Below are 23,839 nucleotides of genomic sequence, written 5' to 3' on the forward strand. Positions count from 1 at the left end.
TCTTTACCCACATATACACTAAACAAACAGAGGCAATACAAATTGTTTTTAAAAGTAGAGGACAAAAGATTTCTCATTGGTAGGATAAAATACTAGACTTTCCATAGGTAATCACAGCTGCTGACTACTAACTTACTCCTATATTGACTGAAGATTATAATCTGCTGCTTTACTGGTGTCTGAGTTAGAAAACAGTGTAGCAGGCTTTTTCTTTTGGGCCACCAACCAGCTTCAAAATCACGGCATGGTGAGTTTATAATCAGTTATGAATGCTTGGCCTACCTTAGGCTCATTTCTTGCTAGTTCTTACTGTTTGGTTGGAAGCATCACCCCAGCTGCTGACACCCTCTATCCAAAGAGTCTGGAATGTTTGGGTGGGCTTCACTCCAGCCCCTGACATCCATTTAGAAATGTCTGGGTGGGAAAAGTCCATTTTAAGACACCTTCCCTGGGAGTTACCTCAGTCCAGACTCCACCTCCAAAAAAGCCCACCAAATGGTGACCCCTCCCCAGGAAGGGTCAAGACCACTCCACAGGCTATGTAAGCTGCCCCCCAGAGAATGAACATGTGGTCTTTTCAGTTCTTCTTCCCCCTCTCCATGTTGTCCCGGAGAGCTACCAGGGACACCCATTAAACCTGGGCTTTTTCTCATTCTCTTTGATTTGGATTACTGCATTGGTGGAGAGGCTATAGGGCCACAAAAACCTACACTTATAACTTAACCTGTTTCTCTTACTGAAAAGCTGAGAATCAGCTCGAACTTCTAGACTTCCTGCACCCATTTTCTAAGGGCCAAGAGAGCTGGTGCTGGGCATCAAACCCAGGACTCCATGCAAGCTGGTCAAATACTCTGCTCTCAGTCAAACTACTTTCTTAATGCAGGTAATAAGGACCACGGCAGAGATCCCCTATTTATTTCTTTGGCTTTAAGTACTTGTGATATAAACTCAAGTGTGAAATTATTTAAAGCCTGAATACTTAATTTTTAATAATTAAGTTAAAATCACTTATTCTACATTCTGTAGCTGCAGTCTTATTCTACACAAGGCAGTCTATGAGAACTCACTGCTGGAAACTCTGTTTCTCTGAGCGTTTGTGTCTGAGTACACAACTGAGGAAGGTGGTAGATGGGTACGGAAACAAGAATAACTTATGCAGAAAAACAATCTACTTATTGTATGAAGCTTACTACTATATACTAGCACAAAATATGTATCAGAGTTTATGGTTATCTGACTCCCTAGGAGAGAGGACATGGTACTGGAGAGATAACTCAGCAGCTAAAAGTGAGCCCACATGGTGGCTATGGACAGTTGCAAAGGTTCTGATTCCCTCTTCCAGCCTCTGAGAGCATTGGGCATACAAATAGGGCACAGACATACATGCAGACAAAACATTCATACAAATAAATATTCATAAAAATATATATTAAAAACAATAATGGACAAATTAAACATTTCACTATGGAAACCAGACTCAGAAAGACAAATAATAAATACTCTTTTTCCCTGTTCTAGTGGAAATTTCATCCTAAGCTCCAAACCCTGACAAATCTCAGAAAGCCTGCCAAATGATGGCCTCTCCCCCAAAGATGGTTAAGACCACTCCCACAGAATATTTAAACCGAGCCTCTCCCCCTAAGAAAACAGAGATATGGTTTTCCCATCTTCCTTTCCCCTTTTCTCTCTGGGGGGCTGGAAAATCATCTGGGAGTGTGGTGTCCATTTAACCTTAGCTTTTTCTAATTCCCTCTGATTTGGTCTGATTTGGATTGCTAAGTAGGTGGAGAGGCTTATCAGTTGTAGAAACTTTTCACTCCCTTTGTAGGACCCAATCATGATAAGCTCAATAGAAGCCTGAGTCTCAGTAGTTTACCCTGAGGCAATACCTGGTTTGATAAAAACCACAAACTCAGGCACCACCCAGAGGAAATTCCTAACATTCCAACCACTGTAGATAGGATCACCTGTCAGCATACACCCTGCTAATGTAACTTTTCTGGGGTTTGCCTTTAGATAATGCCTTCTATGGCCTTCCATTTCCCCCCATCCACCCCCCCCCCCCCCAGAGAGGAGCTGGAGAAAGAAGACTCAAAAAATCACAAGTTTGTTCTCTGGTGTACAATTTAAATTCCCTGTGGAAATGGTCTTGAGCATCCCTGGGGAGGGGTCATCATTTGGAGGGCTTTCTCGGAAGTAGAGTCTGGACTGAGGCAACTCCTAGAGGAGGGGTTTGGGATAAAGCTTCCACCCAAACATTCCAAACTCTTTGGGTATATGGATGCCAGGGGCTGTGGTGAGGCCTTAACCCAAACATTCCAAACTCTTTGGGTATCTGGATGCCAGCTTGGGGCCACATTTCCAACCAAACAGCATGCACCACCATGACTGGTTTAAACCAAGGTCTTTTACTATCCTAAACTATCATTTCTGAGGAGTTAAATCACTACAATCTATAGTTTGTGTCACAGTGAATATTTTAATGCAACATAATTCTGTCATACCCCTGAAAGTCATAAGACATTTATATTTATTTCAATTTTGCAAAAAAATTAATGCATCTGACAACTTCTATGAAAAATGAATGAATTCATTACTTGCCTTCCAAGCATGGTAAGTTCCGGAGGGATCTGTCTGATACAATCTTGGGATTCCATCATCATCAAATCCTACAATTAAGGCGGAAATACCAAAAGGTCTTCGTCCATTGCTCTGTGTATATTTCTAAAAAATAAAATTTATTTTACTACAACACTGTCTTAGTTACTATTCTACTACTGTAATGATTGTTCTGTCTCTTTAAGAGACAAACCATGCCCACTCCTTCCCCCATTCGCTGAGGCAGACTGATCTTCAGCTTCCTGCCTGAGCTCTCTCTCTTTTCCATCTTCCTCTCAGAGAGGCAGCTTTGCTTCTGCCTCTCTCCCAACTTTCCCCCTTCCCTGCTTCTCTCTTTCTCTCTCTCTGCTCTTCTCCTCTTCTCCTTTCCCCCTCCATAACCGCCTTGAATAAATATCCAACCTCACTCTTTATGTCATGTCTCTCCATGTCTCTGTCTCTTGCCTGCCCGCCACGTGTCTCCCTGCCTGGGACCAGCCACTGCTTGGGGACGGGCAGCCATCTCTGCCTGGGACTGGCTGCTCTCATGGCCAGCTGCCTGCTGCCATGGCCCGTTACCACTGCTTGGGGACCTACAGCATTTCTGCTGCCTACTGCCGCCGGGAATTCTGCAGCATTTTTAATTTTTTCCATAACATTTTGTGCCATGACTCAGATAGGCTCTTCCACTCCAGTTCCTCTCCAGAGATTGGGATCCTGAACCAGGTTTTTTTTCTCTACTCCCACCACCAGCTTCCAATGGTGAGTCTCCCCATTCTGCTATGGTTGCTTCCCTCAGCTTAAATTGTGTTTGGAATGGCCTGCAGCCCAGGGTCCCTTAGGTCCTTCTTTCTCTCTTATTTTCCACTTCTTTCCTTTTCTTTTCTTTTCTTTCCCCTCTCCATAAAAGGCCACTCAGAGTGGCCTCTGGCCTCTCTGGCCTCCGAGTCACCCCGACCGGACCCAGCCAGGCCATAGCACCTCACCCGGGATCAGGGGACACCTGGCTCATGGGCCCTGCAGTGTTCACGCCAATTTGCACCCCACCTATAGGGGGAGACGTCCCTGTTATAGGCCTTGTGGTGTCGCCATTTTGCAGGTTTTCACAATTTCAGCTGTGGATAGCAACCATTCATGTCTGTCCCCCGGCTTTTTTCAATCCCAGCCTTTTGTTCCCTGCTGTAGCTTATGGCATGGTGTGGCTTTTTCAGTTCCAGCCTTTTGCTCCCCGCTGCGGCTTGTGGCATGGCTACTCAGTGACAGGGCAGATCATGCCTCTAGGTCTCTCTTATTATTAAGTTTAAAATCTCTGCAGCTCAAAAATTGAAGCTTTTCCATCTCTTATTGAGCTTAAAACCCCTACAGCTCAAAAATTGTGGCTTTTTTCATACAACATGTGACTGCTGCCATTTTGACCTCACTACCATCTTAACTGAGGTCAAGTGACTTCACGGCCATCTTAACTGAGTGGCTTTTCCATTCAACATGTGGCTGCTGCCATTTTGACTGGGGTCAGGTGACCTTGCCACCATCTTTGCTGAGAGCCAGGTCAGGTGACCAAGTTCTCCCATCTTTACTGAAGCATGCCCTGCTTGTGCCCCGGTATTTTACATATGTTTTTTCCACTAAATTCCTCTTGTTGACTCTGTTTCATGTGTTTTGCATAGTGACATGCCTTTGGTAGGGCCCACCAAGAGCATCCACTTTGCCCAATTCCTGTTCACTCTCTATGTGTGTGATCATACATGTAACTTAATGCACCTGTGCTTGATGTTATAATTGCATCTCATTTCAGACTACAAAAACAATAAGTCTCATGTTTTAAACTGGTATGTACTTTTAAGTCTCTTACAAAAAAACTTTATATTTAATCCAACCCTCATTTAAAATATATTAAGATGTCCTCTATTATTGTCAGTTCTGCCATTAACCTTCTATTGCAAGCAGTTTTTTCTTATTTCTGTCTTTTTAGGAGTGTAAATCTTACCTGTTAAGAGCCAGTAAAGTCAAGCTCAGACCCAGCTCTCCAGGCAGATTCTAAACTGTAGTTATATCTGATAAACAGCCCTCAACTGCTCAGAGAACTAGGGAATATGGCATTTAAATATTTAATTACTAAGAAAACTTTTCATAACATTAAGAGACAGGTTGGCTCCTAGAAGCAGCACTCTACTTCCTCCAAAGAAGACAGAAGACAAATGGGCACAGAACAACGTCCATCTGCAATTCACTTCAACTGTCAAGTACTGACCACTGGGAACAACTGCCTTTTATCTAAACCGAAGATCTCCAGACAGTGGACAGAATTGCTGGAATTGACAGCCTAGATGCTCAGGTCAAGGTAGGCTTGTCTTCCTACAGATTTCTTAGCCCACAGGATCTTCTGGAGCCTGGTAGGCCCTGCACTAAACATCAAAAGGCAAATGCAACCTTCAGCGACCATGGAGGACCCTGAAGAGTAGCTCTGGGTGCCAACCAAGAAAGTTCTCCGTCATTTTTTAATCAGTAACTCAAGTAAAATTTTATCCTTCTCAAAAGATCTCTGATGCAGTTTGATAGCTAAGAGGTTTTGTCAGTTTAAGAGAACAACATTACCAAACAAATTTCAGACCAAATTTCACTCTCATGCTGCCTTCCATAGTCTTAAAAATACTTTTCATTGTACAAAAATACGTCACAGTCATTATACAGTGTATGTGTCTAAAACTTCTGTTTTCACAAATCCAAAAAATTTTTATGCATTCCAGGGAGCTGAATTAAAGAATCCATCTTAAACAGGTCAGATACATCCCCCTCAATTTCCTGGTCCTAAATTTTTTTTCCCTTAATTTAACTTTGCCCTCTGTTCTGCCAATACCTTAACCAGGTGTAAGAGATATCAGACATTTCCATACCACAAACACCGGACAGGAGCAAAGAGACCAGCTATGCCAGGATGTGGCCAGCGCCCAGCCTTCTCAGGTCCCCCCCCCCCAAAGATGATGCCCACAAATAAGTGGGAAGCAGTCTTGAGAATCCGCTGCCCCAATTGCTTTGACCTGTGGTGCCTAACTGCCCACTTTTTTATTATAAAAAAAGAGATGGGAATGTAATGATTGTTCCGTCTCTTTAAGAGATAAGCCACGCCCACTCCCTCCCCCATCCGCTGAAGCATGCCGATCTTCAGCTTCCACCCTGAGCTGGCTCTCTTCTCATTCCTCTCTTGAAGAGGCAGCATCTGCCTCTCTCCCCACTCCTCTGTTTCCCCTCCTTCTCTGTCTCTCTCTCCTCTTTCCCTTCTCTCCCCCTCCCCTTTTTCCTTCCCCTCCATAAGCCCCCTAATAAATGTCCAACTTTACTCTACATGATGTGCCTATCTGTCCGTCGCCACCGGGGACCAGCCACCTTCCCTGCCACGTAGTCTCTGTGACTGACTGCTTTTGGATCCCCAGCTGTCCCAGAGACTTGCAGCATCTGTGCTTCCCACCCACCGGGGACCAGCTACCTTGGTTTGTGGACCTGCGTGGTCTCAACCCTGCAGCAAGCTGCTGGGGACCCGCAGCAAATCCATAGCAACTACTGTAAAGAGACACTAAGACCAAGACAACTCTTGTAAAGGAAAGCATTTAATTGGGGGTTTACTTACAATTTCAGAGGCTTAGTCCATTATCATCATGGCAGTAGACAGGAGTGGTGCTGGGAAAGTATCTGAGAGCTACATTCTGATCTACAAACTGGGGTGGGGGTGGGGAAAGGCAGGGAGAGAGAGAGAGAGACTGGACCTGGAATGGGCTTCTGAAAGCTCAAAGCCCATACATACTCTGTGACACACCTACTCCAATAAGGCCATGCCTCCTAATCCTTATAATCCTTTCAAATAATCAACAGTTCCTGATGACTATGTATTTAAATCTATGAGCCTATGGAGTCCATTTTTATTCAAATCACCACAAAACACATGTCACTTATCAGATAAAATTCTAGTAAATAAAGTAAATAAATCAAAAGTATCTACTGTAATGGTAAAATAAAATGCTGTGGATCTCTGAGTACCTGCAGAATCACTGTAGGTCTCTGAGCAATGGGGCCATATGGTGGCAGGCAGGGGGCAGCAGGTCCGAGATCAGGCAGGAATGGTGCACAGACCACACCACAGGTCTCCAAAGGTGGCTGGTCCCGGGTGGAGAGCCACATGGTGGCTGTGGTGGAAGAGAGACAGACGGATAGGCACGCCATGCAGAGTGAGGTATTTACTGGATATTTATTTAGTGGGTTGTGGAGGGGTAAGGAAAAACGGGAGAAGAAGAAGAGCAGAGAGAGAGAGAGAGAGAGAGACAGAGAGGAGGGAGAGACAGAAGCTGTCTCTTTGAGAGGGAGAGAGAAAAGAAAAGAGACTCAGGCTGCAAACAGAAAGGAAGATCTGCCTCAGCGGACCGGGGAGGGAGGGAAGTGGGCATGGGTTATCTCTTAAAGAGACAGAACAGATCATTACATCTACTTTAGATTCTTCTATTTTTTTTTTTTTTTTTTAAAAAAAACATTTTCAGTATTTGAAATTAGGAATGTGTGTCTATCTTCACGTGGGTATGGACATGTGAGTGAGGGACTCTCAGAGGCCAGAGTGTACAGGAGCTGGAGTTACCTGTAGTTATGAGCTGCTGAGAACCAAACTCTGGTCCTCTGGAAGAGCAATAAGTGCTCTTAGTCAATGAGTCATCTCTCTAGGCTCTATTTTTCTGGTTTTATTGTATACATTTTTTAGTGTTTCTTGAATATTGCTAATACATAATGACATTTTAATGAAATTAATATATACAACCTGTAAAATATAATCACAAATTTGCTCATAGATCTTGTAGAGGCCAGGTATGATAAGCTAAATATGAACAAATCACCCAAAGGAAGTTCTTTACTTCCAACCATTATCACCTGCCAGAGTAGGACTCAGCCATCGATAAGTTTAATGGAGGCCTGAGTCTCAGTAGTTTACCCTGAAGCAAAACCTGGTTGCAGGAAGAACCACAAACTGAGATTACCTGTGCACCCCCCAAGAACAGACTACCCAAAGGAAATGCCTAATGCTCCAACCACTGTAGATAGGATCACCTGCCAGCACACTCATCAGGACACCCCTAGACAAAGGTCAGTCAATCAGGGGTCCTGAACCTCAGAAACCTCTCACCATGACCTTTATTACTATAAAAACCCAACTCTAACTGAGCTCAGGGCTCTCGATTTATTCCAGTACATTGGACATGTGGAGAAACTTGCATAATATAAAGGCTCTTTGCTTTTACATATGGGACTCAGTCTCCTTGTTGGCTTTTCGGGGACTTCGTGGATTTGGACATAACATTTTGGCATAACAGATCTTATTTTTCTTAGAAGATCCCTATTCAACTTTTATTATTTCCCATTTTTAGATTAAAATTTTAGGTTAACAAACAAGCTAATCTGTTTCATTGGATCATTTCCATACATATCTGTCATCAGCTTCGTTCTAAGTCATCCTTTCCACACAACACTCCCATTTTCCTGCCCTCTTCTTCCTGGGTGTCCTCCTTTTCTGAGTGCTTTCTTCCCTCTTCCATTTTCATGTTAAATGGATTTCGTTCTTTGACCCACCCAGTTTGTATAATGGAAAAATTAAAAATGATGCAGGATCCCCGGAGACAATAGGCAGCAGAAATGCTGTAGGTCCTCAAGCGGTGGTAACGGGCCATGTGGTGGCAGGCAGCGGGCCCTGAGAGGAGCCAGTCCCAGGCAGAGATGACTGCCTGTCCCCGAGTGGTGGCTGGTCCCAGGCAGGGAAACACGTGGCAGGTGGGCAAGAGACAGACATGGATAGGCACGCTGTGCAGAGTGAGGTTGGATATTTATTCAAGGGGGTTATGGAGGGGGAAGAGAGAAGGAGAGAAGAGCAAAGAGAGAGAAAGAGAGAAGCGGGGAAGGGGAAAAGTGGGGAGAGAGGCAGAAGCTGCTTCTCCGAGAGGAAGATGTAAAAGAGATAGAGCTCAGGCAGGAAGCTGAAGATCAGCCTGCCTCTGCAGATGGGGGAGGGAGTGGGCGTGGTTTGTCTCTTAAAGAGACAGATCATTACAATCTGGTCTTTAAACACTTTCTTTCAGCTCTGTGTATGGATGGTCCTCATGAACCAATATGTTCGAATGCTTAGTCATCAGGGAAGGCAGTATCTGAGAAGTGTGACACTATAAGAGGCATGGCCTTTTTGGAGTAGGTGTAGCCTTGTTGGAGAAAGGGTGACACTAGAGGTTTCACAAGCACATGCCAGGTTCAGTTCTCTCTCTCCTTGCTTCCTGCAGACCAGGATGTAGAACTCTCAGCTACTTCTCCAGCACTATGTCTGCCTGTGTACTGTGAGGCTCTCTACCACGATAACAATGGACTAGCCTCTGAAACTGTAAGCCAGCCCCAATTAAATGCTTTTTAAAATAAGTGTTGCCATGGCCATGGTGTCTCTTCACAGCAACAGAACCATGACTAAGACAGTATGCAATCTCTTTGACCCCGCAGAGGCCTGGGCTTTTGTGTTGCTGTCAGGGATGCTGAGTCATTGAGCTGCCCTTTGGAAGGACACCCTAGTTCGCCTTGAGGGACACTGTAGTTACTGTTAGGGACTACTTCTACTTGATAATGCTGCTATCAAATGTGCTCTGTTCACTTCACTGTCATTTCCTTCAGCTCCAAAGAAAAGGGATCTTATGTTTCTTTTGAAGAAAAGCATACATTTCCCCCACAGAAAATGTAACACTGAAACCAATTATATTTCCTATTATTTTCATGACAGGGATCTTCCTGGATTTGTGTTCCAAAGAGTGCCATTCTCACTGAGACTGGCTCTATGAAGAGGCAGCCCTGACAGAAAGCTAAGGACTGAATACATAGGTAACTTTACTTAATCCTGTGGCTGATGTAGTGCTGTATAATTCTGTGGGTTGAAACAGCTTTAAGTGACTTTCTTTAGGGCTTATCAATATATGGGATCTATTGTCTCAGTTTTCAAGCTTATTATATTGCATGTTTTGCAAGCAAAGTTTGATTTTAAATGCAAACAACTGAGCTATGAACATAAATGACCTGTTTTAAAGTGGGGGTTATGGCGAATTCTTCTGCACTGTCTTATGTTTCTCCTCACACTGAGGTATGACATAGATGCTTTACATATTATCTTAGAAGAAAGACATTTTAACTTACTTGTTTAGTCTTTTCATTTTGTGAAAAAGTCATATAAACCAAGTTAAATATGTAAGGAAAACATGCTGTATCTCTGGCCAAGAGGCCTTGTCCTCCCCAGTGGTAATCTTATTGTCACAGACTTACAACTTCGATTTCTCCAGAAGAGATCTTAACAACCACACTTAAGAACCTTGTATGTATACTTGGTTTTTGGTATCCTTTTTCTATTTATTTATTTATTTATTTATTTGTTTGTTTGTTTGTTTGTTTGTTTGTTTGTTTTGTTTTTGTTTTGTTTTTGTTTTTTCGAGACAAGGTTTCTCTGTTTAGTTCTGGTTGTCCTGGAACTAACTTTTGTAGACCAGGCTGGTCTCAAGCTCATTGAGATCTGTCTGCCTCTGCCTCCCAAGTGCTGGGATTAAAGGTGTGCACCACCACTGCTAGAATGATGAATTCCTTTTTTAACAATTGGGAAAACTGAAACAAAATATGAAAGTAGCAATACAAAAATTTTGGAATTTCTTCTAAAATGAAGTAGCAAAGCTTTTAAAAACCAAAACAGTGATTTGATATATATTATTCATCTCAAAATTTTCTTATTTGGATTACAAAGAGTCTATGAAAAAGTCTGCATGTAGAACCAGAGTACCTGTTTTGCCAGAGCAGCGAGATGTGCAAGTCAGCGAAGCAGGAGCGTTCGTTCTAACACCCGTGCTCACTAGGAGATGCAAAGAATGGTTTCTTAAAGGCAGTAAGATACAGAAGAGCCAGGATCAAAATCAAAGTTACAGAAAATAGGGCTTAAGAAAATATGGTATGAATGCACATAAAAAGTCCAGGCCACAAAGAAGAGCCAAACTGTGTCCTTTGTAGGACAATGAACAGAACTGGAAACAATCATATTAAATGAATTATGCCAGTCTCAAAGAGACAAAATTATGTATTTTCTCTGATTTTTGGTTCATGTTTTATATAGACATATAGAGTCATGACATGAAAGCAGAAGAGAAACCGCATAGAGGAACAGAGGGTATTATGGGGGAGGACAGGAGGTAGGATAGACATGGAGGAATTTACTCAATATATACTATATACATCTTTAAATTCAGAAACAAGTTTGAAAAGGGAATGTAGGCCTGGTGAGATGGTTCAGTGCTTGCTGCCAAGCCTGATCTGAGTTCTGTCACCAGGACCCACCTCCAGGTTGTCTTCCATATGTATACTGTGACATATGCCCCTCTCCCCAGAATAAGTAAATTTAATTTAAAAATGTTCTAAAGAGAAGATAAATGGGCACAAATCTGTACAGTGAGCATCCTGTTCAAGATTAGGCAGCAAAAAACCAATGTTTCTGTTGAAGGACAATTTGCACAAGTAGAAGTGAAAAGAATGAACCAACATGGGAAATTCAATCTCATTCGCTACAACACACAAAGTAAGGCAGCTATTACATTATACAACACTCACTAACAAAAGAAAGAGAAGTGAAAACCTCCATTGGTGACTCTTCTGGCATAGCTGGTTGCATGATAAAAACTGGTTCAATCTTTCTAGAAAGCAATCTGTCAAATACAATAAAAGTCTTACAATCAATTATAATCTCCAAGCTAGGAAACCCTACTAAAACTTAACAGTACAACTTTAAAAAGAAAACAAGCCATGACCAAACAGAATCATGCTAGGCTAGCAGAAAGGAGAAGAAAAGACGCTGAAATGACGCCCATTTTCAAACATCATCGGAAATGTCACAGTTTCTAACATTATAGATGCGAGAGAATGCCCAGGAAGGAGTCTTCAGCCAATACACAGTATGCAAACAGCAAGTGAACCCTCAGGCCTGCACGCACACTTACACCTGGCTTTCAATGACATGGCTAAGTATAGATTCAGAAGAGGGCACATCTAACCCTGATTAGGGTATTTTGGTTTGTAGGTAAAACAATGTATTATTTCTTTGAAAAACTTTAAGGAATAATATTTTTATTGTGTTTCTACAAGAATAAAAATGACCTTTCAAAATTTGACACTCTCTTAAAATTTTTATAATTCCAAGAACTGAAACAGATTTTGATTTCTGGTGATTAACGTAACCCACTTTACCCAAGTAAGTGAACGAAGTAATTGTGGGAATGAATAAGGAATTTGACACACTCGGTAGAATAAATGTTTGGAGCTAGTGCAGCATGTCTACGGCAGGACCAATGGCAGTGGAAAGGAGAAAGCTGAAGAACTGCTAAGAGTGCCTGCTCACCTGCTTCAAAGTCGCTATGAAGCGCGTTATGTACTCCACGGTGACTGGGTCCTCCACAGTGAGCTTATGGCTCTGGCACTCCACCCGCGCTCTGTTTATAACCACCCGAGCATCGGCCGTCAGACCTGTGGAATTGTCAACACTTAAAAACCTATACATCTCTCTCTCTCTCTCTCTCTCTCTCTCTCTCTCTAAATATATATATTTCCCATCAATAGTTATCTTTTCCCTACAACACTGCCTTCATAGAGGAACTAGGAAACACCATGTCCTTAGCTGCAACTCGTTTCCTTTAAAGACTTCATTCCACACTTCACTGGTAAAGGAAATAGCAAATGACTTGCTAGTAAATTGCAGTTTTTTTCTTATGCAAGCAAGGAAGGTATTCTATCCTGAAGCACACCAGTATTGTATTCAAATTATACTTGATGAACTGGGATATAGCAGTTCTCAATTTTTGTCAAAATGGAAACTTTGAAATCAAGGATGTTAATTAAGACAGGCAGACTCTGACTGAGCTTCTGAAATAGCCAAAAGACTCATCCAAACAACTCTCAGCATGTCTGTAAGGAGATAGTGTGTTCTAGCTGAAGCCAGAGACTGGCTGCAGCATGTAACTGTCAGATTAGTTTGATTGTATAAATTAAGGACGACACTGGTATTTGACTGTTCTACAGCCATTTGGTTTTTTATTAGACCCCCCCTCTTTTTTAAAAAAAAGATTTATTTTGAACTGTGTGTGTGTGTTGTGTGTGCATGTGTGTGCACGCAGCAATATGAATGCAGATACCAGAACAAGAAGAAAAGGGCAGTAGACTCTCTGGAACTGGACCTAAAAGTAGCTGTGAGCTGACTGGCATGGTTGCTGGGGACGAACCAGGTCTCTGCAAAAGTATTACACGCTCTGATTGCGGCACCTCTCCAGACCCCTTCCTTTCCTCCTTTACCACTAACTAGATTGAACCCCAGATTCACTCATCTTGTTAACGGGCACTTCTCACATAGCCATTGTTCTTTTTTCATCACGAGATTTACCTTCCCCATCACGTCAAACCTTGTTGCTACATCCTCTTGGATCTTCACCCCTTGAAACAGGAGGGCAGAAAGAAAATGGAGTGTCTGAATATTCGCCAGTTTAAAAATCACCCTGACACAGGTCGGGTATGATCTGATTAAAGAAAGAGAAAGCAGGACTGGAGAGATGGCTCAGCGGTTAAGAGCATTGCCTGTTCTTCCAAAGGTCCTGAGTTCAATTCCCAGCAACCACATGGTGGCTCACAACCATCTGTAATGAGGTCTGGTGCCCTCTTCTGGCCTGCAGGCATACGTGTAGGCAGAATATTATATACATAATAAAGAAAGAGAAAGCAATTCTCTGTACATCTAAGAGAAAGGACTAGCTAGCAATGGCCTAATCTACCCCGGGTTAGTGTTTTATGCAACTAAAATAGTTCAGATAAGCTACTTGAGAATATGTCCTCTGTACAGTGTGAACGTGATCCACAGCTAGAGAAACGTTGACATTAAAACTACTTAGAGTGGGGCTAGGGAGGGGCGCCACAGGTGAGTGTTCGCTACACAGACAGCAAAATCAGCTTTGACTTTGGTGCTGGCAGGTCACATGTGTCAAAGCAATACCAAGTCCTTCTGCTAGGTTTAACCCTGTGCAAACAGTGTGCTTATTCCATTTCACCAGGAATGTGTGACTGTGCTTTCGGCATGAGCTTCAGCAGCTGGGCAGTTGGCTGGCTGTCTCCTACTCCCCTGAGCACTTTGTTGCTCTTTCTGCTCTAGCATCTCTATATCATTCCTGGTGCTCTTCCTTTCTCTTTTCTGAATGATGTAGTTTACAACTCCTATCCTAAGACACACAGGCAACCTGTTAACAGTAGTGGCTCATTCATACCATGCAACACTACCCAACAACACAAACCAAAGCCACTACTGAGGCATCCAACAGCTTGGGACAACTGCAGAAGGATGATGTGGCATGAACAAGGATCATCTGAAAAGGCTCCCCCATCATGCTGTTTCATTCCATTTTTTATTTTAATTTTTTTAATATTTATTTATTTATTTATTTAATTATTTATTTATTTGGTTTTTCGAGACAGGGATTTTTTGTAGCTTTGGAGCCTGTCCTGGAACTAGCTCTTGTAGACCAGGCTGGCCTTGAACTCACAGAGATCTGCCTGCCTCTGCCTCTCACTGGGAATAAAGGCCTCTCACTGGGAATAAAGGCATGTGCTACCATCATCCGCCATGACTCTTTCTTTAACTATAAAACTTACAAAATACTATGGGATAGGAAGCAGTTCAGTTGCAAAGTACCTCTATCACAAGCATAAGGATATGAGTTAAGCTCCCTGCACCCACATAAAAAATTGATACAGTAGGTCACAGAGCAGTGTTAGCCTTTTTCAAAGTTGATCAATACTTTGATTTTCTAACCATCAATACTGAGAGTGCAATTTCACATAAATGCATAGAACAAAATGACAGATATTAATTTAATAAAATGACAGAAATTAAAGTAATTTCTGAAATAATTGGAAATCCTGTGCTGTCTATAATTAAGACAGGATAGTGTTTCGCTGCTGTGAAGAGACACCATGACCAAGGCAACTCTTATTAGTTGGGGAATTGCTTCCAGTTTCAGAGGTTTAGTCCATTATCAGGGAGCACGGCAGCACGCAGGCAGGTGCTGAAGCAGTAGCTGAGAGCTACATCCTGATCCTTAGGTAGAGAGACAGAGAGAGACTGGGTCTGGCATGGACTTTTGAAACCTCAAAGCCCACCCCCAGTGACACACTTCCTCCAGCAAGGCCACACCTCCTAATCCTCCTCAAGTAGTGCCACTCCCTGATGACCAAGCATTCAAATATATCAGACTATTGGGGCCATTCTTATCCAAACCACATGTACTAAACCAAATTCAATGAATGATTTTTTTTTTATGAAAGTCAAGTCAATATTTCAAACAACCTTTAAAATCAAATATTTTGACTCATACAATTCAAAGACACACAAATTTGATATATTTTGAGAAATGGTAGTAGAAAATATTATCTGTTTCCCATAATGAAGTCATGCCACAAGAGTAAAAGCTTTGCATATAGGTAAAAACATTGCATATATATATGTGTGTGTGTGTGTGTGTGTATGTGTAAATATATACATATATATACACACACACATACATATATATGAGCTCAGGTACTTAGTGTAATGGTTGTGGCGTGTGGCTGGCGACATGTATAGTGAAAATGCACATTTGTTCACATGTGTGTTCAGAGCCAAGTTATAGAGCAGCTTCATGCAACACAGACAAGCACTTCTAAAGGCAGCTCTGACTCATTATCTGTTTTATTCTCAGTTAATTTCTGTTTTCGTGAATTGTGAAACCTTTTACTATTGTCAATTTTTTCCATCTCACATTTAGTTGGGTCAAATCCCAGTTTAAGAAGTTGAGATTTAGCATGCGTGAGGTCAATCTGTAGGCCAGCACACACAAATGTATCCCTCCCTCTCTCCCTCCCTCTCTTTCCTAAACTGGGCTCACTAGTTAAGAGGTCTTACTCCTCTTGCACAACATCAAGTTTAGTTACCTACACCTACATGTTGGGAAGCTCGTAACTCCAGATGCAGGGAACTGAAACCCTCTTCTGGCCTCTGCAGGCATCTACACTTACATGCAGAAACCCGCACACATATACATTAATACAAATAAAAACAAGTAAGTAGAACTCATTTAAAATTCTATGTTGGGGAATATTATTTTCAGACCCCCAAAAAGAAAAAAATCCCCCAGTAATTCTATAAATTCTATGAATTATAAGTTCTTAAGTTATAAGTAAGGAGAAGGCCATCTTCATATCTACTCTCTGTCTATCAAAGACCATTGTAAGTGTGGAGGTCTGAAAGAACATGCCCCATAGGGAGTGGCACCATTAGGAGGGGTGGCCTTGTTGGAGTAGATGTGGCCTTGTTCTTCGAGGAAGTGTATCACTGTGGGGGTGGGCTTTGAAGTCCCCTTTGCTCCAGCTACACCCAGTGAGGCACAGGTTGCTCTTCCTGTGGATCAAGTTGTAGAACTTTCAGCTCCTTCTCCAGCACCATGTCTTCCTGCATGCCACCAATGTCCTGCAGTGATGACAATAAACTAAACCTTTGAAACTGTAAGCTAGTCTCAATTTTCTTTACAAGAGTTGTTTGGTCATGGTGTCTCTTCACAGCAATAGAAACCCTAACTAAGACCATGAGAAACCACAGTTTATAGAACTGAGGCCTTTTAAATATAGGTGACACTTTGTTTTAAACAGAAATAGGTCTGACTACATATATTGTTATATTGTGTAGATACAGCAAAACAGTGGCAATAGGGCAACTGTGCTATCCCACTACAACATTATATATCATACATACCACTGAAAGTCTGTACATACCTGCAAAAGCCATACAGACATGGTCATCGAGGGCACATATTTTTCTCACAGTTCTTTCATCTTGAAGTTTGGCCACTGATTTTTTTTCTACCCCAAGCACAACTATATTAGTTCCTCGAATTCCAACCTGTAAAGCCAATTTTAAAAAGTAAATTTAAAGTAAAAATGGACCAATTATTCTAACATATCAAACAGGTAATGGATTTCTCTTTTAAACAATAAAATAAAGAAGGAGCTGTGTAGGAAAGGAGATGCACAGGTGCCAGCTGAGAAGATTCCTAGTCCCCAGCCACAAGACAAAGAAGGCCAACAGAAGAAAATACAAAGAAAATAAAATCAGTGGTAAATCTATGCAAGAGTCTTAATCTTCCACAAAACACATGAAAATGACACCTAAATGTTGCAGTGCAAAAGAGTTCCAGATTAGCCCAGAATGGAGTATAACCAAGGTTTATTTATTGGAGGGTAAACTCACAGAAAGAGCAGTGATTCACAGTCCTCTGCGTGCACAGGGAACTGGAACCAAATCCAGCAGTCAATGAGCACATGTACACTTTTACATCTGCATTTGTAGTACATAAGACCACGCCCAAAGTGGGCCAGTATCTTAAAGGCCATTGGCTGAAGGAGTTCCCGCACTGCGTCCCTGTTATGCCTATACTGGCAGTTTGTCAGTCATTTTCTTCTGTGCCCTGCAAAATGTCTGGCAGACTTCTATGAAGTAGGAATCCTCAAGGACCATCCTGGTTTTTGGAAACTTCAACAGTCACTTTTCTGTGGGTCCTGCATGTCCAGTTTATACAGCATATTATCTCTATATCATATTCCCCTTTAAATGAAAAACAAACATTTACAAACAATAATTTTGGGAATTTGGGTGTAGTTTTTTGTTTTTTGTTTTGTTTTGTTTTTGGTTTTTTGAGACAGGGTTTCTCTGTGGTTTTTGGAGCCTGTCCTGGAACTAGCTCTTGTAGACCAGGCTGGTCTCGAACTCACAGAGATCCACCTGCCTCTGCCTCCCGAGTGCTGGGATTAAAGGCGTGCGCCACCACCGCCCGGCTGGGTGTAGTTTTTGAGATTACTTCCTGCTGATTATTGTACAAAGTATTCTTACGGTCCATGGAGAACTTTTGGGGAATCTTGTTCCATCAAACCACATTAGCCTGGAAGGGATCCACATGTTCTCATCTTCTGTGGAAACAAAAGCAGAACCTCTTTTCCAAAACAACATATACTTAGACCCAAATTTTGAAGACAAGATACTCTCTCTCTCTCTCTCTCTCTCTCTCTCTCTATATATATATATATATATATATATATATATATATATATATATATATATATATATGTCTAGCTTAGCAGATGCCAGAATCAAGTATTTCTCTGTAGTCAAAAAATTAAAAAAAAAAAACAGTAAGATACATAATCCAGACTCTCTATGTATATTTCTTCTTTATATGGCTTATTTTTCTTTACTCCTTTAATCTACGACTGTCTGTACTCTTTTATATTACTTTTACTGTCTCTTTAAAGATTTTTATTTTTTTAAATCTATTTCTTTTTATAACTGTCTATATTCTTTTTCTTCTCTCTCCCAAGCCTACATATATTTAGTGTTTGAATCTGTCTTATTGCGTATCTATAATCATTTTCTGATCAGGAGTGTCTTTTTTTTTTTTTTCTAAATGCTAAGCAGCATGGCTAGGACTAAGGCTGCTTTGCCTTTTGGCCCTGCTCAGTCCAACATTGTGTGGTGTAGGACAATTCTATATTCTGTCAATTATGTTTTAAATAAACTCTGATTGGCCAGTAGCCAGGCAGGAAGTATAGGTGGGACAACCAGACAGGAAGTAGAGGCAGGGCAATGAGAACAGGAGTATTCTGGAAAGAAGGAAGCTCTTTCCACAGTCCTGTCCAGACACTGAAGAAGCAGGATGTGACCTACCCTGCTGAAAAAGGTACTGAGCCATGTGGCTAACATATACTAGAAAGATGGGTTTATATAAGTTATAAGAGTTAACAAGAAGCCTGAGCTAATAGGCCAATTAGTTTTATAACTTATGGAGACCTTCTGAGTGATTCTTTTGGACCTGGTGGGAGGAGAGAAACCAGGCAGGATAAAAACTCCGACAACAATTGTGGAGGAAGGTATATTCACAACCAGTTCTGCGAGTCATGCTCACATTACCAGCTCCAGGGATGCAACAGGTCTATGTCACCATTAAGCAATTTCTAACACGCTGCTCACTGACTCCATTTAAGTATAGGACCTCCTGAAAGAGTCAGAGTTTGATGTGGGAAGGTCATTTGCCAATCTGTTGTTTCATTGGTTAATCAATAAAGAAAACTGCTTGGTCTGATAGGTCAGAAAATTAGGTAGGTGGAGTAGACAGAACAGAATGCTGGGAAGAAGGGAAGTGAGCCAGATGCCATGCCTCTCTGGTCAGATGCGATGGAGCAAGCTACCAGGTCAGACATGCTGAATCTTTCCCGGTCAGACACCACCTCGTGGTGCTACACAGATTATTAAATATGGGTTAAGCAAGATATGAGAGTTAGCCAAGAAGAGGCTAGATATAATGGGCCAGGCAGTGTTTAAATGAATACAGTTTGTGTATTGTTATTTCGAGGCATAAGCTTGCCAGGTAGCCGGGAACCGGGTGGCAGGAATGCAGCCCACTGCTCCTTTCTACAAGACTTTGTTCTTCCAGCATGAATCAGGAAGCTGGATCTCAAAGAAGCCATGAAATTTTTTGCAGCTAACATTGAGTCAGGAAGACTTCGCTTAAAGGAGCTATGTCTCTGCTTGCTGCCAGCAAACAGAGTCTATCTGAAGAAATGTAGCTACTAAGAACCTGTGCTTAAACTCTGTTCTTTTGTGTCTAGAATTCCTTCCCAAGCTCTCTCAGTTTTTATGTGGATATAGTTGCCCCCACGCTGGAGCCATCTGTAATCAGAGACTGTGTGTTAATTTCTCAGCTCCCCAGACCTGAATAATCACACAGAAAGTATATTAATTACATTGTTTGGCCAGTGACTCTAGCATATTCCTAGCTACCTCTTTCCTCTATCAATCTGTGTGTTGTCATGAGGCCATAGCTTACCATCAAGGTTTCTGTGTGTCTTTCTCCTTAGGCAATTTGTTGTTGGAGACTGCTTGTTCGTTTCCCAAATGTTCAGACCCAAATAATCACATAGAAACTATATTAATTACAACATGGCTTGGCCAATAGCTTAGGGTTTCTTATTGGCTAGCTCTTAAATATCATAAAATGACCCATTTCTATTAATCTTTATCGCTACGAGGCTGTGGTCTACAGGGTAAGGTTCTGGCATCTTCTCCTTCTGCAGCTACATGGCATCTTTTTGACTCTGCCTACTCTGTTTTAATTTCCTGACTGGCTTTACTCTGCTAAGCCATTGGCTGAAACAGTTTTATTCATTAACCAATAAAAGCAACATATATACAGAAAAATTTCCCACATCACCTAAATATACAACTTTAGGAGAATGAAAGAAGATGCAAATCAGTATTAGCAGAACCAACATTGATGAAAGCTTCTATCAATATTGATAGAAGGTTGGGTCTGGGAGAGAACCCTTTGAGTAAGAAACTTGCTATATGAGAATGAAGACAGTACCCACACAAAGGTCAGGCATGCCTGCAAGTATTTGTAGTCCCTGGGGACAGAGAAAGGTGGATGCCAATAATGAGCCACCTTGCCAGCCAGTCTAGTTGACACGGCAGGTGTCTGGTTCAGTAGAGGCCCTCTTTCAAGTCAAGGTGGAAAGCAGTAGAACTAAGGTGCCTGCTATTCTCCTTGACCTCCATATATGCACGTACAAGTACACATACCTGCACACTTATGTGTACACACCACACAAGACAACACAGACACAATGAGGGCAAGAATTCTTTTAAAAATGGTTTTCTTATTTGTAGGTTTAAAATATAACTACATCAAGGTAAGGGGTTGAGAGGGCAGTTCAGTGGTATAGCACTTACTTGTCCAACAACTAAAGGCCCTGGATTCAAACCTCAACATTAGAACTAAGTTCAGCAGATAAAATACCACAAAAGCTCTCCTATGCAGCTCAAATTAAGAGGCCCAAGAGTTAGGGGCTTGCTGTGCCCCAATACATATATTGAAATGCAAATTCTGTGTATTAGAACACAGGGCCTTTGAGAGGTGATAATATTCTAAAGGTAGAACATTAATAAACTGAATTAGTATCTGTAATTGTTAATATCATCATCTTGACAGGCATTAAAATCACATAGGAGATACAACTATAGGCATTCTTGGTAGGGATTATCTAGATTAAATTAAGTGAGGTAGGACGGCCTCCTCAACATAAATGTAGGTGGTACTGTTCTAATGGGCTGGGTTCCTGAACCAAACAAATAGAAGAAGATAAGTTGAACACAGACATTCACTGTTCCTTGTTAAGATTTTCTTTTCTTCTTTCTTTCTTTCTTTCTTTCTTTCTTTCTTTCTTTCTTTCTTTCTTTCTTTCTTTCTTTCTTTCCTTCCTTCCTTCCTTCCTTCCTTCCTTTCTTTCTTTCCTCTTTCTTTTTTGTTTATTCCTTAGGAGAGGGTTTCTCTGTGTAACAGACTGCCCTGGAACTCACTCTGTAGACCAGGCTGGCCTCGAACTCACTGAAATCTGCTTGCCTCTGCTTCCCAAATGCTGGGATCAAAGGCGTGCGTCACCACTGCCTGACCTGATTTTTTTAAAATTTTTAATTTACATAATTTTATTTAGTTTAATGTGTGAGGGAAAGCTCATACAATGCATACATGTGGAGATCAGAGGACAACTTTCAGGACTGAGTTTTCTCCCACCACTCTGTGCTTCCTAGGGGTTAAACTCAGAGTATGAGGCTTGGCAGCAAACACTGTTACCTACAGTGTCACCCCAAAGACCTGTTCTCTGCCTCCTGATTGTGGATGCAGTATGCTCAGCTTCCTTAAGCTCCTGCCAATGTGACTTACAATACATACAACACAATAATACATCTGGACTGCAGCTTTTCCTCTCCATCCACTCCTCCCAGTTTCTACCCATCAACCACTTCCTCTCTCTCCCCTGAGATCCACTGCTTCTCTACTTCCCTTCAGAAAAGAGCAGGCCTCCCAGGGATATCAGTCAAATAAGGCATAACAAGATTCAATAAGAATAGGCACAAACCCTCATATCAACCTACTGGGACTAGGCAACCCAATAGGACAAAAAGAATCCCAAGAGCAGGCAAGAGTCACAGCTACTCCCACTTCCACTATTAGGAGTCCTACAAAAACCACAAGCTAAACAGCTTTAAATAAATATGCAGAGGATTCATGAAGGCTCCATTATTGTCCCTTCAGTCTCTGTGAAGCCCTATGAGCCCTGCTTAGTTGATTATGTGGGCTATGTTCATCTGGTGTCCTCAACTCTTTGGTTCCTACAATTCTTTCCTCCCTTCTTCCCTAGTGTTCCCCAAGTGCCACCTTATGTTTGGGTGTGGGTCTCTGCATATGCTCCCATAAAGCTTTTTTTTAAAATTTCTGTGAAGAATGTTGGAATTTTGATAACACAATTTCCACTATATTAATTCTTCCAATTCACCAGCTTAAGAGTTTTCTCCAGCTTTTTTTTAATTTTATATTTATTTATTTATTTATATATTATGTATATAATATTCTGTCTGTGTGTATGCCTGACGGCCAGAAGAGGGCACCAGATCCCATTATAGATGGTTGTGAGCCACCATGTGGTTGCTGGGAATTGAACTCAGGACCTTTGGAAGAACAGGCAATGCTCTTAACCTCTGAGCCATCTCTCCAGCCCTTGTTTTCTCCAGCTTTAAGTGTCTTTTTTGTTTTTGTTTCTTTTGTTTTTAATTCTTAAGATTTTATTGTAGAGGTCTTTTTCCATTGTTTATTCTAAAGGATTTCATATATTATTGATCTGAGAAAGGGTTTCACTACACAGTCCTAGTTGGTCTTGAACTCTGTATGCAGACCAGCCTAGTCTCAAACTCAAGAAAAACTACCTGTCCCTTCTGCCTAACTACATATGATACACTTCCATCTCTTTGTAAAGCCTACCTGCTCTGCCTCTTCTTCCTAAGCACATATGATACACTCCCGTCCCTTTTTAAAGCAACTGTGTATGGCATTGTTTCCCAATTTTTTTTAAAAAAGAATGATTTTATTTGAGCATACGTTAAAACATTTTTTATCAGCAATTAAAGGGGAAATGTAATATTTACCATTTATTATGCTACAGAAAAGCAATATTGATTTAGAAAATTAATAAATACCTTTATATAAAAGAATCTTAGAGCCTTGGAAGAAACTCAAAATCAATAGAGTGAAATAATTAAATTGAGCATGGTGGCACATACCTTTAATCCCAGCACCAGGAAGACAGAGGTAGGCAGATCTCTGTGAGTTCAAGCCAACCTGGTCTACTGAGTGAGTTCCAGGGCAGCCAGGAATACACATTCTTTTATTATTATTATTTTTTTTAACCTTCTTTGAGATAGGGTTTCTCTATAGCTTTGAAGCTTGTCCTGGAACTAGCTCTTGCAGACCAGACTGGCCTTGAACTCACAGAGATCCACCTGCTTCTGCCTCCCCAGTGCTGGGATTAAGGGTGTGCACCAACACCATCCAGCTCTAGCTGGGTATTCATGTCATCCAGTTCTTCATCTCCCCACACCTCTCTCTCTCTTCCACTTCCCCCCAAGTGCCCTCTCCCCACGGGGTGCCTAACCACCTAGCACCAGGGCTCTTGGCTGGGTTACAGGAGCTGCTTGTACTGCCTGCCCCAACCACAAGAGATAGTGTGTGCCTGGCCTAGAAGACCTTGGTAGTACTTGGTATAATGGTACCTGACTGCATGGTGCCTACGGAGAACCAGATTCCTGATTTATCGTGGTCCCTGCAGACCTATTTATTTTAGATTTAACATTTCAGTTATAGACGTTTGTAGCTATAAACTCTCAAAATCACTCATTGTTTCTCCTATTATGCATGGTATGCAGCTTCTAAGAATTTACTTTGCTTTTTGGTTTCTTCTATGACACAATTGTCATTGAGTAGTATGTTGTTCAATCTCTACAAGTCTGTATATACTGAAGTTTCTATTATTATTTATTCTTTTTCCCATTGTGGTTAGATAGCATTCAAAATTGATCATAATTTCCTAGCATTCTTAGGACTTGCTTTGCCTTCTGTTAAACAATCTATTTTAGAGAAAGTTCCACAGGCTGATGAGACTATGCAGTCTACAGTGTTCAGATGGAATAGTCTATGGATGTCTGTGAAGTCTCTGTCATCTATGGTGTCATTTAACTAGCGCTGCTGTTCATCAGGATGAT

General features: G+C 41.5%; 1 protein-coding gene across 2 annotated transcripts in view; it reads right to left on the reverse strand.

The window, feature by feature from the left end:
- Nucleotides 1-23,839, reverse strand: part of Psma8 (proteasome 20S subunit alpha 8) — a 53,787-nt gene that overhangs the window by 17,361 nt on the left and 12,587 nt on the right. For both annotated transcript variants that reach the window (XM_057789150.1, XM_057789149.1), the window contains exons 2-4: nt 16,471-16,597; nt 12,026-12,150; nt 2,602-2,724 (exon numbers count right to left, since the gene is read on the reverse strand). In XM_057789150.1, coding sequence (XP_057645133.1) covers nt 2,602-2,724; nt 12,026-12,150; nt 16,471-16,597 — 375 coding nt within the window. The remainder of the gene's footprint in view (nt 1-2,601; nt 2,725-12,025; nt 12,151-16,470; nt 16,598-23,839) is intronic.

The sequence above is a fragment of the Chionomys nivalis genome, chromosome 14 (assembly GCF_950005125.1).
Source record: "Chionomys nivalis chromosome 14, mChiNiv1.1, whole genome shotgun sequence".
NCBI lineage: Eukaryota > Metazoa > Chordata > Mammalia > Rodentia > Cricetidae > Chionomys > Chionomys nivalis.